Below are 23,973 nucleotides of genomic sequence, written 5' to 3' on the forward strand. Positions count from 1 at the left end.
CAGGTCTGAGCATGTAGGCCCTTTACAAAATAATCTAGAGTGGGTGACTGGGGACAAAGAGAAGGCTAATTTATTAAATACTTTCTCCAGCTCTGTGTATACAAAAGAGCATGGGGGAGCTCGTGTCCATAATGGGGGTGGTAGGGACACAGCCCTGAATGATCCACAATGGCTCAAAAGTGATATGGTCCAGAAATATTTAGACAGAATAATGGTGGATAAAGCACCTGGCCCTGATGGCATCCACCCACGGATCCTAAAATAATTGAGCTCTGTAATTTCAAAGCCATTGTATCTAATTTTTAGGGACTCATCAATGACAGGAATAGTACCACTGGATTGGTTCAGGGCGGATGGCAAGTCTTTACCAAGTAACTATAGACCTGTTCATTTAACTTCTATAGTTGGGAAGATAATGGAGCATGTAATAAACGACCACATAGACGAGTTCTTGTTGGAAAAAAAACATTTTAAGCAACAGATGGCATGGATTCATGAAAGACAGAAGTCAGACAAACCTGATTTCTTTTTATGAAGAGGTAAGTAAAGCCTTGGACAGAGGGGTGGCGGTGGACATGGTATACTTGGACAGAGGGGTGGCGGTGGACGTGGTATACTTGGACAGAGGGGTGAAGGTGGACGTGGTATACTTGGACAGAGGGGTGGCGGTGGACGTGGTATACTTGGACAGAGGGGTGGCGGTGGACGTGGTATACTTGGATTTTGCAAAAGCGTTCGACACTGTTCCGCACACATGGCTCATGTGTAAGGTAAAGTCTACAGGTTTGGAAATATCAGTTTGTAAATGGATAGAAAACTGACTATGAGATAGAATTCAGAGAGTCGTGGTTAATGATTCTTACTCTGAATGGTCTAAGGTTATCAGTGGTGTACCCCAAGGTCCAGTGCTGGGACCCTTACTTTTTAATATCTTTATAAATGATATTGGGTCTGGGATCAAAAGTAACATTTCTGTCTTTGCAGATGACACCAAGCTATGCAGCGGAATAACGTCCTTACAGGATGTCTCCAATTTACAAGCCGACCTCAATGCTCTGTCTAATTGGGCGACTATGTGGCAGATGAGGTTTAATGTTGATAAATGTAAAGTTATGCACTTGAGGGCTAAGATTATGCATGCATCATTCATACTAGGGGGAGTACAACTGGGGGGATCCATAGTGGAGAAGGATCTGGGTGTTTTGGTAGATCATAAGCTCAATAATAGCATGCAATGCCAAGCTGCGGATTCCAAAGCGAGCAAAGTCCTTTCCTGTATTAAGAGAGGTGTGGACTCCAGAGAGAGAGATATAATTTTGCCCCTGTTCAAATCATTAGTAAGCCCTCATCTGGAATATGCAGTTCAGTTTGGGGCACCAGTTCTCAAAAAGGATATCGGGGAACTGGAGAAAGTGCAGAGAAGGGCAACCAAACTGACAAGAGGCATGGAGGAGCTCAGCTATGAGGAAAGATTAGAGGAACTGAATTTATTCTCTTGAGAAGAGGAGATTAAGGGGGGATATGATCAACATGTACAAATATATAAGGGGTGCATATAGTGAACTTGGTGTTGAGTTATTCACTTTACGGTCAACACAGAGAACACGGGGCACTCTTTACATCTAGAGGAAAAAAGATTTCATCTCCAAATACGGAAAGGTTTTTTCACAGTAGGGGCTGTTAAAATGTGGAATAGACTCCCTGCAGAGGTGGTTTTCGGCCAGCTCAGTAGATTGCTTTAAGAAAGGCCTGAATACTTTTCTGAATGTACATAATATAACTGGGTACTGACATTTATAGGCAAAGTTGATCCAGGGAAAACCCGATTGCCTCTTCAGGAAGGAATTTTTTCCACTGCTACAGCAAATTGGAGCATGCTTTTCTGTTTTTTTTTGTCTTCCTCTGGATCAACTGTGTGTATAGAATTGGGTATATTGGATTGTACGATATTGTTTTAATTTTTTTTTTTTTTTATTGATTGAACTGGATGGACTTGTGTCTTTTTTCAACCTGACTAACTATGTAACTATGTAACAGTTGAATATTTACTTAAAATTGCAAAGTAGGAGATCTCATTCATAAAAGTGCTTTTACATTTCTTCCCAGAGTTCAGCTTTGACCATAACTAACGTGAGGCAACAGCAATCCATAGATAAAAGCAACTTTTTCAGCATTCTATTACTAGAACATTGTGAGAAAATTACCTTAGAACAAAGCCCTACAGTGCCGTGATGTCACCGCTTAGAGGGCTGACCTCTTCCACGGCTTTCCTTCCAGGTTTGCTGCCTCCGGCTACATGAGTGGCCGGGAGCGCGATGACTTCACTCTTGCACATGCACACGGGAGCCGCCATTTCCAGCATGGGCTCTGAAGGTCCAGCACTGGTCTGGTGATGTCATTGGCTGCATGCACTCTGAATATTTCCTAAACTGTGCAAGATTAGGAGATATTATCCACAGTACCTACAGGTAAGCCTTAATATAGGCTTACTTGTAGGTACAAGTGGTGTAACAGAGTTTACTGCCATTTTAAAAGGTACAAATAAACATTACACTATACCTTACGACATTAATATAACATATCTTACTCAAGGACATTTATGAGGTCAGGTCCTGATGTTTGGATGAGAAGACATGGCTCACAATGGGTGTTCTAATTTATTCCAAAGGTGATCAGTAGGGTTGAGGGGTTGAGGTCAGGGCTCAGTGCAGGACACTTGAGTTTCTCCACACCAAACTGGTCACACCATGTCTATATGGTGATGGCTTTGTACACAGGGGCTCAGTCATGCTGGAACAGAAAACAGCATTCCGTAAACTGCTACTGCAAAAAGATGTCTAAAATGTCTTTGTATGCTGTGGCATTAGCTATGAAAAAAAAAATCAATTATTTGGAGGGGGGCCCACATCATTTGCCATTATAGCATTTCTATTGATATTGATTAAGCTTCAAATCATTATCACATTCAAAATAATGAAACTTTTCTGAAGAAAAAATAAGTCATGATAGTTTGTAATTAGATGATAATAATGATAATTATATTATAATGATTTTGAGTAGTCATAACAATCCTCATTGTTAAGTAAAAACTCAAGAGAATTCGGAAAACATAATTAAGAAAAGCAACATTCCCTTGTGACTCCCAGTTCTCTGATATGAAGAAGCCGTGTATTATATATAGAGAGCTGCTCATGACTAGCAGATCTCTGCCTTGATCCGTACACAGGTAAGTGACACTGGGAATCCAATATGGGTTAAAGAAATGTATGCATTACTGAAGAGTACTAGTGCCCCCCTACCCCCATTATTAATAAGGCATTAGACCCAGCTCTTTACACCATAGATCGGGCTTCACAGGCTGGAATAGGGAAAATTATGAATTATTGCAACTCATCTAAACTGACTGGTAGAACTCTACTGCTGGTATGTCTAAGATAATAAAAGGACATCATTTTTTTTTATCATTTTTTTTTTTAGAAAAATGTTATGTCACATTTATGGAAGCCTAACGATGACCTGTTGGTTCTCTTGCATATAAGAAGAGAAAATAATAAGAGGCCTTTGTTGCTATTGTAAAAGACGCACAACAAAATATTTGTGAGCCCAGAGCTTCTTTCAGTCATTACTCGCAGGACTGTTTGGTTCAAACTTAATATTTGCAAAAAATGGTTCAATACAAAACCACTTTAAAATATACAACTTCCCACTGCTAAAGGCTGCATAGAGTATTGGAAAATATTGTAAAAAACAAAACAGGCAGACAGGAGACAAGAAATACAATCTCAGCGAAGTTGTAGTGTATCCGTTGCACTTTTTTTCTTTTTTTTTCAATTATTTTTATTAACTTATTATACACATATAAAACCTTCCATATCTTTCCAAAGAAAATTCATTTTGTGGTCTCTATAATGGGTTTTTATAGTAAATATAAATAAACTTGTACCTTCATCCAGAATTTCTTGGAATAAAAAGATGGAAACCTGGTCCACAACCAGGTCACCACAAAGGACATGTGGGCAACAGGGCTGGACTGGGACAGAAATTTGGCCCTGGACGTCATCCAGACCGGCCCACTTACGTTTTGAGTGTCCCATCACCATCCTCTTTACATCAGATTCTCATCAGCAGCCCCCTTACATCAGAGTCCCACCACCAGCTCCTTACATCAGTGTCCCACCACCAGCTCCTTACATCAGAGTCCCACCACCAGCTCCTTACATCAGAGTCCCACCACCAGCTCCTTACATCAGAGTCCCACCACCAGTTCCTTACATCAGAGTCCCACCACCAGCTCCTTACATCAGAGTCCCACCACCAGCTCCTTACATCAGAGTCCCACCACCAGCTCCTTACATCAGAGTCCCACCACCAGCTCCTTACATCAGAGTCCCACCACCAGCTCCTTACATCAGAGTCCCACCACCAGTTCATTACATCAGAGTCCCACCACCAGCTCCTTACATCAGTGTCCCACCACCAGTTCCTTACATCAGAGTCCCACCACCAGCTCCTTACATCAGAGTCCCACCACCAGCTCCTTACATCAGAGTCCCACCACCAGCTCCTTACATCAGAGTCCCACCACCAGCTCCTTACATCAGAGTCCCACCACCAGCTCCTTACATCAGAGTCCCACCACCAGCTCCTTACATCAGAGTCCCACCACCAGCTCCTTACATCAGAGTCCCACCACCAGCTCTTTACATCAGAGTCCCACCACCAGCTCCTTACATCAGAGTCCCACCACCAGCTCCTTACATCAGAGTCCCACCACCAGCTCCTTACATCAGTGTCCCACCACCAGTTCCTTACATCAGAGTCCCACCACCAGTTCCTTACATCAGAGTCCCACCACCAGTTCCTTACATCAGAGTCCCACCACCAGTTCCTTACATCAGAGTCCCACCACCAGTTCCTTACATCAGAGTCCCACCACCAGCTCCTTACATCAGAGTCCCACCACCAGTTCCTTACATCAGAGTCCCACCACCAGCTCCTTACATCAGAGTCCCACCACCAGCTCCTTACATCAGAGTCCCACCACCAGCTCCTGACATCAGAGTCCCACCACCAGTTCCTGACATCAGAGTCCCACCACCAGCTCCTGACATCAGAGTCCCACCACCAGCTCCTGACATCAGAGTCCCACCACCAGTTCCTGACATCAGAGTCCCACCACCAGTTCCTGACATCAGAGTCCCACCACCAGTTCCTGACATCAGAGTCCCACCACCAGTTCCTGACATCAGAGTCCCACCACCAGTTCCTGACATCAGAGTCCCACCACTAGTTCCTGACATCAGAGTCCCACCACCAGTTCCTTACATCAGAGTCCCACCACCAGCCCCCTTACATCAGAGTGTCCCCCTCCCACATGTACTCACAGTTCTAAAGGCAGCCTCTCTTCTTCCTCTCTCCAGTCATGTGATAACAAGCGATAGGGGAGAGAGGAAGGAAAGTCTGCTGAACGTGTCTATCTCCCCCTGAAGGCTGGAGGGAGCAGAAAGCCTAATGCTCTCTCCAGCATATCTCGGAGACTGCTCCTCCTGACAGGAGTGAAATTGCGATCACTCACTGTCAGAGAGGAGCGGCTCCAGGACTGCACCAGACCGGCCCACTGTGCCATCGGCCCACCGGGAATCTCCCGGTAGTCCCGATGGCCAGTACATGCCTGGTGGGCAATGTGGACTATCACGGTACAGTAAAATAATTAAATGGAGAATCAATAACAAGTATACAGTTAAAAAGAGATTTAATAATACAGAAATCATAATTTTATTTTTGACATTGTTTGTCCAACCCCCCCCCCCCCCTTTAGGTGATTATGGCATGGGTGGCCTGGTTCACCTAGGTCGCCACCATTTGCCATCTGACCGCAGCATAGCATATTGTGGGCGCAGGCTAATAGTTTTTCCTCAGCTGCGCAACCTTTTCTGGTATCCTCAAACTTGATGCATCCATACTACCAGGTATCATTATGACCCTCACTGATCTCTGAATCTTTTATCTCTTCACTTTTTGTCACAGTTATTCCAACATCAGTTCACTCACCTTTTATGGTTAATGGAATATCTTCCCATTTTCTCTTATTTATTCCCATTTCACGGCTTGCTTCACCCTTTTCACCTTGCTTCTCACAACCGATCACCTCTCACTGGTTCACAAATTTATGGCTCTGAGGGTCCATACCATATTTACCTTTTGCTTACATTTTATCTTCTTAGACTCGGGTCCATTATGTTCTGTAGCTCCCCCGAGTCGCCGTGGGAGACCCCCTCTTTGGTGGTTATGCCCTGCGATCGGGTCATGTTGGGACAAGGGTAAGCAGTCCTGCCCCCTTTTTTCCCCCCTCATGGATTTATTATTTGTTTAAACACCATGATATAATTTTTCTTTTTGTCTTATGGTTTTATATTGTTTTTTTATTTATTGATCCGCAGATACTTTCCTGATGAAGCGGCTATGATCCGCGAAACTAGTTGAGCTGTATTCTGTGATGAACTGTCCCTATGAATTATTGTCATGTGTAATTGATTATGATTTTTGTATAATTAAATCTCTTTTTAACTGTATACTTGTTATTGATTCTCCATTTAATTATTTTACTGTACCGTGATAGTCCACATTGCCCACATGTCCTTTGTGGTGACCTGGTTGGGGACCAGATTTCCATCTTTTTATTCCATATCTTTCCAAAGACACATATACAAAACTTTCAAGAAAAATTCAAAAACACACAAAAACACAAAAATTGATCTATCCTATAGCACCTCTCGGAAGGCCAAATTTTGAAAGTTCTCCAAAAAATTGAAATATTACACCATCAACCCCCCCCCCCCCCCTCCATTACAGCCGTGCATACACTTGGTGTAGGGTGCTGTAGTGTATTGGTACCACCAAGCAATAACAACAAAATAAAGATCTTCAGCATACCTTGGTATAGTGGTAATCTTGTTCCTTTGGCACATAAAACAGGCATTGGCTCCTACTGCTGTCATTTAAATTCTATAAAGAAGGAATGGGAGGGGCACCCGTGCTGTGTGTGTCTATGGACCCAGTCCAGCATGGCAGTGCATCCACATATGTACTACCATAGGAAATGGCTTCTTATGGGGGCACCTAGAGAAAAGGTGGAGTATACACAGCCGGTGGGGGGGGGCAGTCCCCCTTGGGGGGGACCCCAGAATAGGAAATGAGAGGCCGCTCTGTGCAATATCCTTGCACAAAGCAGGTAAGTATAGCATGTTTATTATTTTAATAAGAAAAGGAAAAAAAAAACCTAAGTGCTAAATTTACTCCATCCTACCCTTCTCAACATAACGTTTTCTGATGATGGTTTTTTTTTTTCATTTTTTTAAACCATAATATGTAAAAGTTTTTATTATTTTTATTGATTTTGTCTTTTTTTTGTGATGCATTAAAAATTATTTAATTTAATGTTTAAATACCTTCTCCATGCAAATGGAAAAATAAATGGCAAATAAAAAAATACATTTCAAGGCAGATCACCAATTCTCTTTCTATTTTTCTTTAAAGATTGGCATGACAATCTGAAGCTGTTTCGCTTGAAGCCTCAGCAAAACTTGCATACCTTCCTACATTTCTATTTTCAGATGAGGCATATTATAGCAAAAGGTGTATAGGCAAAGAACAAATAAAGAATTATTAAGCAAAAAATGATTGGTTAAACTGAGAAGTGCTTTTTCTTACCACTACTTTTTACTGGCTTTTCAAAATTACAAATTATAATCCTTATAGGGAACAATTAAGTTGATTGCCAAGACAAACAAAAAATAAACAAAAATGGCAACCACCCCAATTTATTATTAGCTTTTATAGTAAGGTACACATGGAAGAACTTTTTTTTTCACTAGCTGGTAGGCAGGCCTGGACTGGCCATAGGGCTCACTGGGCATTGGCCCGGTGGGCTTGGGTTGCCAGGCTGCATGTCCCAGGGTGGAGACCAGGGCTAATGCAGGGTGATGTGCTGTGTTGGTATGCTGTGAGTGCTGAGCGGTGAGGCCGGAGGTGCTGGAGTGGTGAGTGGCTGGGCAGTGAAACGGTGAGGCTAGACATGAACCAGGAGGAGAGCGGGCATCCCAGCGGGTGTGCAGTGGACATTTTGACTGTGACTGTGAGTGCTGGATGAGAGTGGGGATCATGGATGATGGAGAGGATGTCCTCACTGGAGAAGAGTAGATCGCAGCTTGAGGAGAGGAGATCGTGGCTGCAGGAGAGGGAATCATGGCTGGAAGAGTGGGGATGAGAGCTGGAGGAGAGGAGATCACAGCTTGAGGAGAGGAGATCGTGGCTGGAGGAGAGGGGATCAGGGCCGGAGGAGAGGAGATCATGGCTAGAGTAGAGGGGAGATTTAGGCTGCAGGAAAGTAAGTGGGCATTGCAGTGGGAGCCTTGTGGACATCTCTCCCTTGCATTGACATAGAGAAGGTGGTGGAGAATACAGCACCTCCAGAGGTGAGTGCAAGAAGAGTTGGAGGGATGTAGTGGTCCCGCCAATGCAGAAGGAGCAATGACCATCGCTGCTGTTGGGGTTTGTTGGAGATTGTGTTCCTCTGTGCATTTAAGATATATAGCAGAGATGTCAGGCTTGAACTAGCACCAGGATATTGGGGTGGAGAGCTAAATTGCATGGGGACGGGGGCACTGATAAACTGCACTGAAGGGAACCAATAAGCTTAATTGATGTGCACTGACAGGCAGCACTGATGGGCACTGATTGGCACTGATGGGGCTGCACTGATAATCAGAGCAAAGGGGCTTGGTTCCTGTAACACTGGGGCTGCTCAGTCTAAAATTCCCAGGCCTATTTTTTGTCTCAGTAAGGGCCTGCTGGTAGGTGTGTGGGGAAAAGTACAATGAAAAGGGAATTTGATCAAATTAGCTCTATATGTGATAGTACATGACTGTGCTGGTGAAAAGCATCATTGTAGTATTACTGTATCACAGTCTTAATGCTGATATGCATATAAATAAATAATACAATTCCTTAGCAAAACAAAAAAGTATAAAGTACTTGGATCAAGCAGTTTGCACCCATGTGTCCTCAAAGAGTTAAGATTACTTAATTATAATCCATTATTTCTAAATTTAGAGGGTTTTTTTACTAGCTGTCATGATGCTAATGGCCTGGTAGAAAAGCAAAATGGTACATCATAATTCAACAGGATTACATATTCTGGCGTTATATTGTGAGGGTTCTTAGAAAAGAACTACAAATAAAATAATAGACAACATTCATCTATAGAGGACAGATTGTGTAACATCTTCTCGCTATTTCTAAGGTAGTAAACAGAATATTGAATGGAGGGGTTATATAATGAAATATAATCCTTGTAGATCTCTCTAATATTTAAGCAGACCTCGATGTGCTGAATGATTGGGTAACCGCATGGCAAATGGGGTTCAGTGTTAAATACTGTAAATGTGGATAAACATTTGTGCACTAAAAATATGCAAGAGGACTTGTAGTAACAGATGCACAGACAAGAAAAATAATTTTACTCCCAATCAAAGCCTTTCTACCTCCCTATCTTCAGCATTCAGTACAGTTTTGGGCACCAATTCAAAAAATAAAACCACTTAAGAGTCTAAAGTCTAAATATGAGATGAGAGTGTTATATAGTCACTTTATATAGAATTAGGGGCCTGTAACATACAGTTGTAGGTAGGTGCAGTTCGGCCTCCCTGCACAGGCTGCGCTACTCAGCAGCTGCTATGCAGACAGAGAAGAGTGTTAGGTTGCTCGTCTTCTTAATAATACCAGTTACCCCTGGTTGCCTAGGCTAGGATGGAGGAGCGGAGATCCCGTTTCACCGGTGGACAGACATCACACATACACGATTTGTACGTGAATAATGGCTGCTAGGTTTATTAACTTACACATAGCCTTTTATGCAGTAGGAGAAAAAGACCCTGCCCCTTAGAAGGCATTACACATAAACATACGTCAGCATTATACTTCCTCAAACAATAGTCCTTGTTAATAAATATAGACCAAAGGTTAGTTAGCTCGTTACGCTTTGCACATCAGTGTCTGCTGACTGACCCCAAATATGTCAAGAGTTCAGCAAAACCATTCTCAACCAGCATTACCTCACCATGCAGTTGGTATCACAAGTTGAAACAGACAATTGATGCTTGTATAGAAACTTGAGACTGACCTTCTGGTCAGACTTGAGTAATCATCTTCTTTCTGTCACGCTACTAATTATCACGTTATCAGTAGTCTGTTACGTACACATAACCCAGGCTTTATAAAATTAAAGTAAAGTATAAATAAAAAAAGGTACCTTATACCTTATAATCCTCCCTTTGGCCATTCTGTACTATACAGAATGGTCAAAACCTAATCAAGGTTCATGTTCCTGATTCTCATACCAAATATTTGAACTATTGGGAATGGCGGTTAACTTTAGGGTCTCCTGATTTGATACAGTCCCCTTAGCAGAACAAAGACATCCTACAATTCTATAGCAAGCGTATAAAAATAAAATAAAAAACAATATGATCACAATAGTCATGGCTGTGTTTTTTAACCAAGAGGTTATATTTCCAAGACTAAAATTGGCTAGAGGGTCCCATGTTATTGCAATATTCCTAGCCTCGTCTTGGAGTTTATTTACTTCTTTTCTGTGTTGTGCAATTATATTATAGTAATCAGGTATTTCAATGCTAGTATTATGAATCCAGGTACAGCACTCATAGTCTTCCGTAACTTCACAAAGCCCTGTGAGTGCTGCACTCATACTTTCTATGGCCAGTTCATGTAGTTCTAGCTGTTTCCTTATTGCCCTAGTTTCTATGTTTAATTTAGTGATATCGTCGGAATTCTTTTCCAAGATCTCATCAATAATTCCAGTATAATTATTCAGTCTCTTCATTAAATCTATTCCCCATCCTGTCCAGGATGGGAACCAGGCCCATGCCATATCTTTTTCTAGGAATACCTTTCTCTTATTACGATGTTTAAGGGGATATCTGGGATGAACACTGGCTTCAAGAAGGTGACTCCCTTCTTTATCCCCCAACACACCCATAATGGGGGCTAGTGCTGCGAGATAACACCATCCCTGGGGTTTTGTGGGGATCCAAGGGTGACAAAGCTTCCCACAACAGATATAAGTATTATTCCCCAAGGCTATGGGGCGCTTGAGGAACACTTTATACAATTTGTCGGAATAGCTAGAAAATGTAAGAGTTGATAAGAGTTGAGCCATAGGGGAAGTGGTGCTGGTATTTAAGAATTGGTATAATGTGGTGTTTAAGGTGGTGTCTTGAGTTCTATAAAAGGTCTCGTTTAATGCTGTCATTGAAATATTAAGCTTTGATTGCTTACAAATTTCGGCTCCCTTGGTAGTATTTCCCAACTTAAAACACCAATCTGGATAATGGCTTCTACCTATGATCTGAAAAGTGAGGGTTTTGTTAGAAGCTTTTCTTGTAACATCGGTAAGAACTATTGGGGGTGTGCCTTTAAGGAGAAGGGTGAAATTTAAAGGTATGGCCATCAAAGGAATCCTAGCAGTACTAGGGTGAAGCTTACTACATATCCAGCATTTATCAAAACCTGATTTTTGGGCATAACTGTATTTAAATTTTAATAACAACATTTTATCAGTGAACTCTTGGGGAGGTTCACTTCTTTTGTGTCTAACAGCGGGTGTGTTATTTGTCTTGGGGGAGGGAGTCCCACAAATCCCTTTTAATGGTCCCAAATCTTCTGGGTGGTATATACAGTTAGCTATCAACCAGGTTGGTAGGAACACTACTAGGGTAATACAGCATAAGAGGCACAAGGCCTTCCCTGACACTGATGGAGAAAGCATCTTTGTTTTTTAAAGTTCTGATTATTTGTTATCTAAGAGTTCTGTTCTTCTTCTTCGTTTCTCATCCCGGCAGTTGTTGGCTCTGTTTTGTCCTTCTGAGGGGGTGTGGGATCTTCCAGGGAAATTTGTTCTATGCCTCTCTGAACTTCTTGTAGATCTTGTTCTTGGGAGTTGCTGCTCTCTGTCACTGCCAGGGGCTCTGGAGTCGAGGGAAGCTGGGGACACTTCTTAAGACGGCTGGCGTGGATCCAGGTGTTTCCTAGGTCTGTTAACACTGCGGTCCTGGATACCTTTTCCACCTTCCATGGTCCTGAGAAAGCCGGTCCGATACTCTTTCTTTGTGCTAATTGTTTGATCAGCACTTTATCCCCAGGGATGAAGGGATGCGTTGGTTCTGTGGGAAGAGGGAAAAAGGTGACAGAAACTTGTTCGTTCATTTCATGAAGCATACTTACCAGGTTTTTCACGTACATTTCCTGTTGGGAATAAATGTCAATATCAGTGTCTTGGTCTAATGGGGGTAATTCTATGTTTGCGGGGATTCCCATGAGGACCTCAAAGGGTGATAATTTTGTTCTTGCATGTGGTGTGGTCCTAATTTGGAACAATACAGCAGGCAGATGGTCAAGCCATCCTTTCAACGTGCCTCCTGTGGCCTTTTTTAGTTTATCTTTGATATTCCTATTCATTCTTTCCACTACTCCTGCACTTTGTGGGTGATAGGGGATGTGCAATTTCCATTGCAACCCCAAAAGTTTGGCTACAGTCTGGGTCACAGAGGAACTGAATGCGGGTCCTCTGTCTGACCAAATGGATGTAGGTATGCCGAACCTACAAATCCAGTGATTGAGCAAACACTTTGCTGCTATGTTGGCCGTCTCACCTGTACAGGGGATCGCCTCAACCCATCCTGACCATTTATCCACGATAACGCAGAGGCATTTCAGATTGCCTTTCTGCTTGGGCATGTGAGTGAAATGCAAACCATGTCTCTTCCCCTGGACATTGTTTTGGGCACAGGTTAGACAACTCCTAGTCAGGAGCTTGACCTGTTTGTTCAGATTATTTGTACAAAAGGATTTCATATATATATTGATCAAAGGGGCAGCCCCTATATGTCCTGGACCATGGAGATATGAGAGTATAAGTACACAGTTTGTTTCGGGTATGCCCAGGATCTTCCCCTCTTTTGACCAAAGACCCTCGGGGTCTTTGGTCAATCCTGCAGCGACCCAGAAACGAACGTCCTGGTCTGTGGCCATTGTTTGTATTTGTGCTACAATTGTTTTGAAGTTAGATGAAGTGAAATGCTCTTTAAAGAAAACTGTTGTGGGGGCAGGGGGGTTAGGGGAGGAGGCGGCAGCCTGCTTTGCAGTCCTATCGGCTAGGGCGTTACCCTTGGATATTTTACTGTTATCCGAGGAATGGGCTTTTACCTTGATAATAGCCACGTCCTTTGGGAGAAGGATGGCCTGGAGAAGAGCCATAATATGTGTTGAATTGGCAATTAGTCTATTGTCTGCGGTTTTGAAACCTCTATTAGCCCATATCACACCAAAGTCATGCACCAATCCGAAAGCATATCTACTGTCTGTGTAGACGTTCACCTCTTTACCGGTGAATAGAATGCAGGCCCTAGTGAGGGCTTCTAACTCTGCTACCTGGGCTGAAGAAGGAGGTAATGATTTTGCCTCCAGTACGATGTCTGGTAGTTGAACAACTGCATAACCGGTTAAAAAGGTGGAGTCAGAGGGACGGGAGCAACTACCGTCCACAAAAACATCGTCTGCATTGGTAATCGGTACGTCGGTGAGGTCTGGTCTTGGTGATGTGATAGACTCCACTCGTGTTATACAGTTATGAAACTGGTCTGGGTCTTGTGGTAGGCGTAACATGGAGTGCAAGAGACGGACGGCAGGGTTGTTGGCGGGAACATATTTGAGAGACAGATTGTCTGTGTTCATGAGGGAAATCTCATATCCACTGAGTCTTTGTGAGGTCATGTGTTGGGTGTTCATGTTCTGTATGAGGTGGGTGACAGAATGTGTGGTGTAAAGCGTCATCGGGTGTCCCAAGACCATTTTGTTGGCATCTTGTACGGCCATAGCACAGGCGGCTAAATTCTGAAGGCATGATGGCATGCCTTGAACCTGAAGGGGGAGTTTTTTAGATAGGTAGGAGACAGGGCAGTAGCCTGTTCCATGCTGTTGTGTCAAGACCGCGGCAAAAGATTTCCCTGAAACTACACAGTACAGCTGAAAAGCTTTACCATAGTCTACCAATCCCAGGGCGGGTGCACATGACAGACTGTTTAATAGAGCTTGAAAAGCTTGTAGTCTGTCTTCAGTCTAATCTATTAATTTAGGGGCTGTCGAGCCAGTAGCCTCTCTTAGGATACTATCATAATGAGAACAGTCAGGAATCCATTGGCGGCAATATACCATTGCACCCAAGAACGAGAGTAGGGCGGCTTTGTCTTTTGGGGGACTGAGAGCTCGAAGGGCTGCGGCACGTTTGGGGGACACTAGTCTTGTCCCTTCCTTTAGAATGCACCCTAGGTATTCTACCTGTGGCTGGCACCATTGTATTTTCTTCCTTGAGGCTAGATGCCCGGCGTGAGCTAGGTGTTGTAACAGTGATGTTGAATCGACCGCACAATCTTCAGCAGTTCGACTGCACAGGAGCAGGTCGTCCACATACTGTATTAGTACCGACCCACGCTCAGAAGTCCAAGACTTGACAGTCTCGTTGAGTACCATAGAGAAGGCGGCTGGACTGTCTACATACCCTTGCCAGGTTAGTTGGCCCCCGGCCCAGGAGAAAGCAAACATAGGTTGGGCTTCCTCTGCAATGGGAATGCTAAAGAAAGCATTCGCTAAATCAATTACTGTGTAGCATAGAGAGTCTGCCGGTATGCATGAGAAAATAAAAGTGATGTCTGAGACTAGGGGTGGGAGGGGAATCACTTGTTTGTTTACTGCTCTGAGGTCTTGGACGAGTCTCCACTCGCCACTGGCCTTCTTTACAGGGTAAATGGGTGTGTTCCAGGGGCTAATGATTGGTTTTAGGATGCCTTTAGATATGTAGTCATCGATCTGGGGGGCAATGCCTTGGGTCTTTTCGGGGGGCAGGGGGTATTGTTTGTGATATTGTGCTTCTGCGTCAGGGCGCATCTGAGGCGAGTAAGGCGTACAGTTAATGAAACCTACGCTACCTTTGTTTTCCGCCCAGATAGCATGTGTTTCAAGAGAGGCGGGGAGTAGCATAAAGAAGCCTCTGTGTGCATGTCGCTTAGGGCCATGTAAGTCACATAATGGTGAACTAGCGGTAAGGGAACCTTCTCTATTAAACTTAATGGTAATACACAGTTGTGCCAAGAGGTCCCGTCCCATAAGGGGCACAGGGCATGAGGACAAGACGGCAAAAGTTTGGGTACATAATTTCTGTCCTTCTGGAGTGGCTACAGTCAGTGGTGGAGTGATGGGATGGGTGACAGGTGTCCCATTAATACCAACAGAGTTTCCCTCGGTGCATTATTTGTGGCTGTGTAGGATATTGGGGTAGTGGTTGACGAGGGTTCTGGTATGGCGGATAACGGGGATACTGTGGGCGGGTCTGGGGGTTAAATCCCCTGCCTCTGCCTCTTGCTCTAATCTGTCCAGTCCTATAAGGGCACTGGGATTTCCAATGTCCTTGCTGTCCACAATTGCCTATATTTTCCAAGGCATTTGTTCCATGCACAGAAACAATCCTTCATGTATTGTGGGTCAGCCCCTTTGCAGGGAGGATAAGAATGCTTATGTACCTGACAAATTTTACTGACTTCTTGCCAGTCTTCCTCTGAACAAGGACCTTGGGGTCCTGGGTCATGGATTCCCAATTGGTGACACCTTTCCCGGACTTGTGTCCAAAATGGTTCTACCTGGGGGCCAGGGATCATATTACTGACAAATTCATAGGGTGATGGGGTGGCCATGGCTTGGGTTGCTGCAGAATTCCCCATCTAGTAGTCTGGGCAGTGTGTGTCTAGTGGCAGGACACAGGTGATAACACCTGGTTTGTCCAACAATCCGGTCTCTGGTCTGGGAGTAGGATCCCTGATCTTTTTTGGGGCAGATGGACTTATATAAAACTATGAAGATTTACCCTTAATATACGATGAAGGGTAAATCTTTCCTGGTGGCGGGATATACCCCTCTTACACCAAGTCTGCAAGAGAACCCCCCTGGTCTGGTGGTCAGTAAAATCCACTTGTCATCTATTCTTAGGAAGAGTAGACCTAACGTGCAATGGGGGCAGGCGGATGCTATGTCACTACAAGAGGGCTCCTCATACTCTGCACTCATTTAAACAACAACAATTATTTTCCTTATACTCTATATTAAAACTTATACTCTATATACTTACACACGTACCTAGAGAGAAACAGACATATTCTTAATATACTTTAAGACATGAAATAACCGTATTGCAATACATTTATCAATTTATAGTGCACTTTTTAAAAAAAAATTTTTCAAATGGGCGTCCACTCCACCAATCCCTTTGTCACGGGCGTAATCTACTACTTCCCGTGTTAAAAATACTATCACCAATAGTTTTAAGTCAGACCAACCTAGTCGGACTCCCCTAAACCTATAAATTCCTTGCGAGCCCTTTTAACCTTCCGAGGGACCAGCCTAGTCCGCCGCGAAGGCACAGTTATTTCTTTTAAATTAAACTAAGTTCATGGCGACCATCTGGACAGAGTAAGTATTCACACCATTCACCTTTTAGGCAAAAAGGAGTAAAGTGACTTACCTGCCGCAAGATGACCCCACTTCTGGTACCAAAACTGTTAGGTTGCTCGTCTTCTTAATAATACCAGTTACCCCTGGTTGCCTAGGCTAGGATGGAGGAGCGGAGATCCCGTTTCACCGGTGGACAGACATCACACATACACGATTTGTACGTGAATAATGGCTGCTAGGTTTATTAACTTACACATAGCCTTTTATGCAGTAGGAGAAAAAGACCCTGCCCCTTAGAAGGCATTACACATAAACATACGTCAGCATTATACTTCCTCAAACAATAGTCCTTGTTAATAAATATAGACCAAAGGTTAGTTAGCTCGTTACGCTTTGCACATCAGTGTCTGCTGACTGACCCCAAATATGTCAAGAGTTCAGCAAAACCATTCTCAACCAGCATTACCTCACCATGCAGTTGGTATCACAAGTTGAAACAGACAATTGATGCTTGTATAGAAACTTGAGACTGACCTTCTGGTCAGACTTGAGTAATCATCTTCTTTCTGTCACGCTACTAATTATCACGTTATCAGTAGTCTGTTACGTACACATAACCCAGGCTTTATAAAATTAAAGTAAAGTATAAATAAAAAAAGGTACCTTATACCTTATAAAGAGGACAGGGGGAACTCATGTTCCTTTGAGGCCTCTATAGGTATCATCAGAAGGGCAAGTGTCTGATTGGACTCTGCTTCACTGGATGACCTCAACGGCCATCTTTAATGTGAGCAATGCTAATAAATAACATTGTTCCCCTTTAGTTAGCGTGCATTTGAAAAGTGGCCAGGTTAGGTACAGGAACCTGCTGGCCAGGGACAGTGTGTCTAGCAAAGGGAAAGGTTCCAGTTGAGGAGGAACAGATTAGGGACTGCTCGCCTGTGTCACGTGCCGTGTGTGCCATCTCCTCTGTCGCATGTTGCCAGGCATTATACGTTTTTTTGGGGGGTATTCTCTGCAAACTCCCTGTAAGTGCTGCTGGGCCAGTTTGCCGTGTTACACAGACTCTGTTGACACCTTGTCAAAACATTAATGTTAATACACTTTACTGCAATCTTTGGCCTCCTTGTGCATTCTCTCCTCTACAAATAGCCAAATGTTTAGCCCCACCAACATGATGAAAAGCTGTGTAGGGGGTGACCATTCCCTCCACTCAGGTCCCAAATTACACTTAACTCCTTGCTCTATGCTCTTCAGTGTGTGACATCAGATTCCCACTCCCTGCCTTATACCCTCCCCCCGCCCTCTGCGAAAATTCTGTACTTTGAATGGCTGTAGAAAAGAGGGTGAACAGAAAAGTTAATAAAAAACAAAATTTTATTAAATACAGTAAATTTTAAAACCATATAGACATTAGCTGCATCACACAGGCAAGCAATCTGTGTCCTTCAAATGAGGTCTACGCCCTTTGAAGAACAAAACAGTTTTTTCAGGACCCGCAAAGGTTTTTTTATGTTCAGAGAGCTTGTTCCCAATCATAAAAAAAAACACAAATCTACAGAAAAAAAAAACAGAGAAAGCAATATAAAAAAATAAATAATAAACTATCAAATTAACATGTTCGATAGGTACAGGACTGGTCACATTTTACATGATATAGGCAGATAGATATATCAGTACCAACTGAAAAGAAAAAATATATACATATTTCACATAGGTTTATATATTCCTCGTGTAAGATATAAACAGAAACCCCCCCCCCCCCCCAAACACCCCATACTAATTAATATTGTAAAATTTCTTACCCTAAAAAGGATAAGGGTATGTGCAGAGGTATACGGGGAAGAGTCAACATCTTTCAATGCCTGCCGTCCCATAGGAGGATATGCCTCGAGTATATATAGTGTATGCACCAAACAATAGTCCAAAAGTATGGCTTCTTATGTGGACTATACCCACTTTAGCCATAGATGACCATCAACTGGGAATGAGCTTCATGTTCGAGTCAAACCCATGTTTGACTCGAACATTGTCTGTTCGTCCGTTCGTCGAATTCCATACATTATGGGCCGTTCGCGCCAAATTTGAGTGGCGCAGCGCGGCCCATAACTCATTGCGCCATTGCAGTGCAGTGCTGGCTGATGGTTGGCCAAGCATGCACTATGAACCACATGCTTGGCCAATCACATCGCGGAAAAAACAGAGAGCCGTAATTGGCCTGGCTTTAGCCAATTATGGCTCAGAGGGTTTAGTACACACCCCACACTATATAAGGCCACCTGTGCAGCGGCCTTGTGTCGTGTGTTGCGGCGGTGGAGAGAGACAGTGTGATTTCATTTCATTTGAAGCTGTTGCAAATACAGTTGGTGTATTGTGCCATCTGCACAGTGTACACCTAAAGCTATCCCAATTGCTGGTGTTCTGCTGATCCTATCCGCAGGCAGCTGTAGCAATTACAGTCAGTGTATTGTTCCATCTGCACAGTGTACGCCTAAAGCCACCTCAATTGCTGGTGTTCTGCTGATCCTATCTGCAGGCAGCTGTAGCAATTACCATCTGTGTATTGTTCCATCTGCACAGTGTGCACTTAAAGCTACCCCAATTGCTGGTGTTCTGCTGATCCTATACCTCAGGCAGCTGCAGTAATTAAAGTCAGTGTACTGTGTCCTCTGCACAGTGTGCACATAAAGCTACCCCAATTACTGGTGTTCTTCTGATCCTATACCACAGGCAGGCAGCTGCAGCAATTACAGTCTGTGTATTGTGTCCTCTGCACAGTGTGCACATAAAGCTACCCCAATTGCTGGTGTTCTGCTGATCCAATACCACAGGCAGCTGCAGTAATTACAGTCAATGTACTGTGTCATCTGCACAGTGTGCACTTAAAGCTGCCCCAATTGCTGGTGTTCTTCTGATCCTATACCACAGGCAGGCAGCTGCAGTAATTACAGTCAGTGTACTGTGTCATCTGTACAGTGTGCACATAAAGTATCCAAATTGCAGGTCTTCTGCTGATCCTATCTGCAGGCAGCTGTAGCAATTACAGTCGGCGTATTGTGCCATCTGCACAGTGTGCACCTAAAGCTGCCCCAATTGCTGGTGTTCTGCTGATCCTATACCGCAATCAGCTGCAGTAATTACAGTCGGTATACTGTGTTATCTGCACAGTGTGCACCTAAAGCTACCCCAATTGCTGGTGTTCTTCTGATCCTATACCACAGCCAGGCAGCTGCAGTAATTACAGTCATGTATTGTGTCATCTGCACAGTGTGCGCCTAAAGTTACCCCAATTGCTGGTGTTCTTCTGATCCTATACCACAGGCAGGCGGCTGCAGTAATTACAGTCAGTGTATTGTGTCTTCTGCACAGTATGCACATAAAGCTACCACAATTGCTGGTGTTCTTCTGATCCTATACCACAGGCAGGCAGCTGCAGTTATTACAGTCGGTGTATTGTGTCATCTGCACAGTGTACACCTAAAGCTACCCCAATTGCTGGAGTTCTGCTGATCCTATACCACAGGCAGCTGCAGTAATTACAGTTGGTGTACTGTGTGCTCTGCACAGTGTGCACATATAGCTACCCCAATTGCTGGTGTTCTCATACTAATAATACTACAGGCAGGCAGTTGATTCTGCTAGCTGCAGTTTGTACTCAGAGTCACTCTGTGGATGATGAGGAAAGGAACAAAGAGCAACAAGGAAAAAAGACCTGAAGTGTGCCAAAGGTCACGTGGTCAGTATGCCTAAAGGGGGCATACCCAAGTATGAAAGGTAAAGAATGACATTAAAAGAAAAAGGGGAATGGGTGGGTGGGATACGAGACCCGACGTCCAACGAGAAGGAGGCAGAGGAGGGCAGGCTTTATGCAGCCTGACTCCTCCTACAAATACAGGCTTACCCTGCGGTCAGCCTTACACTTGTACTCAGAGTCACTCTGTGGATGATGAGGAAAGGAACAAAGAGCAACAAGGAAAAAAGACCTGAAGTGTGCCAAAGGTCACGTGGTCAGTATGCCTAAAGGGGCCAAAAAATAACACAGTAGGAAAAAAAGCTCAACAACCAGATGACCCAGTGAATAACGTCTAACCTTGAGTGGTGGCAAATGAGTTATGCCTTTGCCGCAGAGAAGGAAACGCTAAGGAAGGCAGTAGCCCCTCCCCTGGCTTCAGGAATCACAAGGCCAGCTAAAGCACCCCCTTGAGCCCAACCCAGCGACCAACACAAGATAAACCTGAGAGTACGTGAACGTCATAAAATGAAACCCACCATGGAAAGTCAGCTAAGCACAGCAGGGAGTCCCCACCGCTGGAGACCTGGATGGCTTCAAACGGAAAAGCCGAAAATAAACAACCTGACAGATCATTCAACATGAAATGCTGGGACTTAAACTGGATACGCCCAGAAAGTGCTGAAGGCTGATACAAGCTGGAGGAGGCAAAAAAAGGAAACTAAAACAAAACAGAAAAGCAAAGGGAACTAGACGTTTCACCATCAGGACTGGAAACCTAACCTGGAAACATGCCAAGCAGTGTCATGGGCTTTCCTGGAATTTAAAACAAAACCCAATGATCAAGGCTGCAGTGCCAACCAAATGGAAAACCAATCTACCACAACTGGAACTGACAAGAAAGTGCGTCACTGGAAACCTGCTTCTGAGACCCGAGCCTACAGATACTAGCCCGGGCCCCGTGATCCACGAAAGCCCCTGAGCCAGTAGAAACCGTGGATCAGTGAAAACCTGACTAACCAAACTTCCATACCCCAGGACAACTCCTGGCCGGAGACGCAGCTAGGAAATTAAAGTAAAAAGTGAGGAATGGCACCCAACTGATCAGGAACACAACTAGCGAGAGAATCGTGATCAAACAAAAAACCCTGCGACAAAAACGAAACCTGCGATAAGGGAACGTGACTGAACGAAAACATGAGAAGCGTGAACTGATCACCGTGAGCGGCTTAAGAACCGCGGCTGCTAGAAAACACGACCTGCCTAGGAAATGCAGGCTTCACAAATTGATGAAAAACACAAAAGACAACCCTGGGGGGTACACAAGAGAAAAGAAAAGCATAAGACACAAAACGTGCGGCATATCGGAATATGTAAGAACACGAGAAAAGGCAAGAAAACACGAGAAACAAAAGAAACATGGGAAACGCAAGAAGATGCATGAGACACGTAAATAGCATCAGACACGTACAATACATCCGACACTAAGAAGCATGAGGAACGTAACAAGCCTGAGAATCATGAAACTACACAAGGGTAATGACATGAAAGGCATGAGACATGAAACGTGCGGCACATGGGAAATACGGAAGGAAACACCGGACAACACGTAAGGAAACATGTGAATACGTCAAAACCATGGAAATACATCAGAAAATGCTAGAAAAACATGGGGAAACGTCAGAAACAAGGGAAACACAAGGAGTTGCATCACGTAAATAACAGCCATGAACAATACATCCGATACGTGAATTGCATGAGAAACGTAAAAAACCCTGATAACCAAAAATTTATGAGCACCATAAAAGCGCAAGAACTGTAAGTCGTTTAAAAACCGTCAACTGCCAGCAAAACACACGAGAACGCAATTGTATGAGAAACTGTAAAATTGCATGGAAAACCATCAAATGTATGAGAAACACCAACTTCATATGTAAATCACATGAGACCTAAATCACATGAAAAACAAAATTGCGTAAGAACCGTAACTTCAAGAAACACCAACTGCATGGAAACCGTGAATTGCATAAACTGAAATGCCTGGGAAAATGGCAATTGCATGTAAAACCGTACAACGAGTGAGAAACGTGCGTGAAAACAAAGCATGAGAACGTCAAATCGAATGAGAACATAATCGCATGAGAACGTAAAACGAAACGAGAACATAAAATGCATGAGAACGTAAACTAAACGAGAACATGAGTGTATGAAAATGTTAAAATGAAACAAGAACATGGGTGCATGAGAACGTAAAACGAAACGAGGACATGAGTGCATGAGAACGCAAAACATGAAATGCCAAAAAAACATGAAACGCAAAATGCATAACGCTGGAAAGCGATAGAGAAACCTGGAAAGCGATAGAGAAAACCTGGAAAGCGAGAGAAACCTGGAAAGCGAGAGAAACCTGGAAAGCGAGAGAAACCTGGAAAGCGAGAGAAACCTGAAAAGCGAGAGAAACCTGGAAAGCGAGAGAAACCTGGAAAGCGAGAGAAAACCATAAAAAAGCATGAGAAACCGTAGTTGCATGAACCATCAACTGTACCACGGGAATACGTCAGAACCACCGGAAACGTCAGAAAATGCTATAAAAAACATGGGGAAACGTCAGAAACATGGAAAACGCAAGAAGTTGCGTGAGACAGGTAAATAACATCTAACACGTAAATTGCCTGAGAAATTTACCATGCCTGAGAACCATAAATTCATGAGAACCATAAATGCGTAAGAACTGTACATTGTTTAAACCGCCAACCGCCTGCAAAACGCACGAGAAACGCAATTGCATGAGAAACCGTAAAATTGCATGGAAAACCATCAATTTTATGAGAAACAACAACTTCATAAGAAAAGTAAATCACATGACAGACCCAAATCGCATGAAAAACAAAATTGCGTAAGAACCGTAAGCAACGTGCTTGAAACCAACAAGCATGAAAACGTCAAATTGAATGAGAACGGAAAACGAAATGAGAACATAACTGCATGAGAATGTAAATGAACGAGAACATAACTGTATAAAAACGTAAAACGAAACAAAACATAACTGCATGAAAACGCAAATGCAAGAAACGCAAATGCCTGAAGATGCAACTGCCTGAGAAACGCAACTGCTCGAGAAAACGCAACTGCTCGAGAAAACGCAACAGAAAGACACGCAACTGCAAGAAGATGCAAATGCATGAAAACGCAAATGCATAACAACGTAACTGCTTTGAGAACGTGACCGCTATGAAAACGTGAACATGAATGGCACGAGAATATTATTGCAGCAGAACGCCACGGAGCTCAGGCGGGGGGGGGGGCACGCCACGTGGAGCTCAGGCGGGGGGGGGGGCACGCCACGTGGAGCTCAGGCGGGGGGGGGGCACGCCACGTGGAGCTCAGGCGGGGGTTGGGCACGCCACGTGGAGCTCAGGCGGGGGTTGGGCACGACACGTGGAGCTCAGGCGGGGGTTGGGCACGCCACGTGGAGCTCAGGCGGGGGTTGGGCACGCCACGTGGAGCTCAGGCGGGGGTTGGGCACGCCACGTGGAGCTCAGGCGGGGAGGCATATATAACAAGTAATCAAAAAAAATTAAAATAAAGGCTTTTTTTTTTTTTTTTCAGGACAACAAAACATTTTAGTAATGTTCCGTGGTGACAGGTTCCCTTTAATCCATAAGCAT

At 43.8% G+C, this 23,973-nt stretch overlaps 1 protein-coding gene across 1 annotated transcript; it reads right to left on the reverse strand.

Moving 5' to 3' along the window:
• Nucleotides 1–9,860: 9,860 nt before the first annotated feature.
• On the reverse strand, nt 9,861–14,327 carry LOC143927242 (uncharacterized). Its single transcript, XM_077451243.1, has 2 exons — nt 13,021–14,327; nt 9,861–12,431 (listed from the first exon to the last, which is right to left on the reverse strand). Exons 1-2 carry the CDS (start codon nt 13,984–13,986, stop codon nt 12,372–12,374), a joined length of 1,026 nt encoding a protein of 341 aa, XP_077307369.1. The 5' UTR covers nt 13,987–14,327; the 3' UTR covers nt 9,861–12,371.
• Nucleotides 14,328–23,973: the final 9,646 nt, after the last annotated feature.

The sequence above is a fragment of the Lithobates pipiens genome, unplaced genomic scaffold (genome assembly GCF_037356315.1).
Source record: "Lithobates pipiens isolate NorthernLeopardFrog02 unplaced genomic scaffold, aLitPip1_a1.2 Scaffold_23, whole genome shotgun sequence".
In the NCBI taxonomy this organism is placed as follows: Eukaryota; Metazoa; Chordata; class Amphibia; order Anura; family Ranidae; genus Lithobates; species Lithobates pipiens.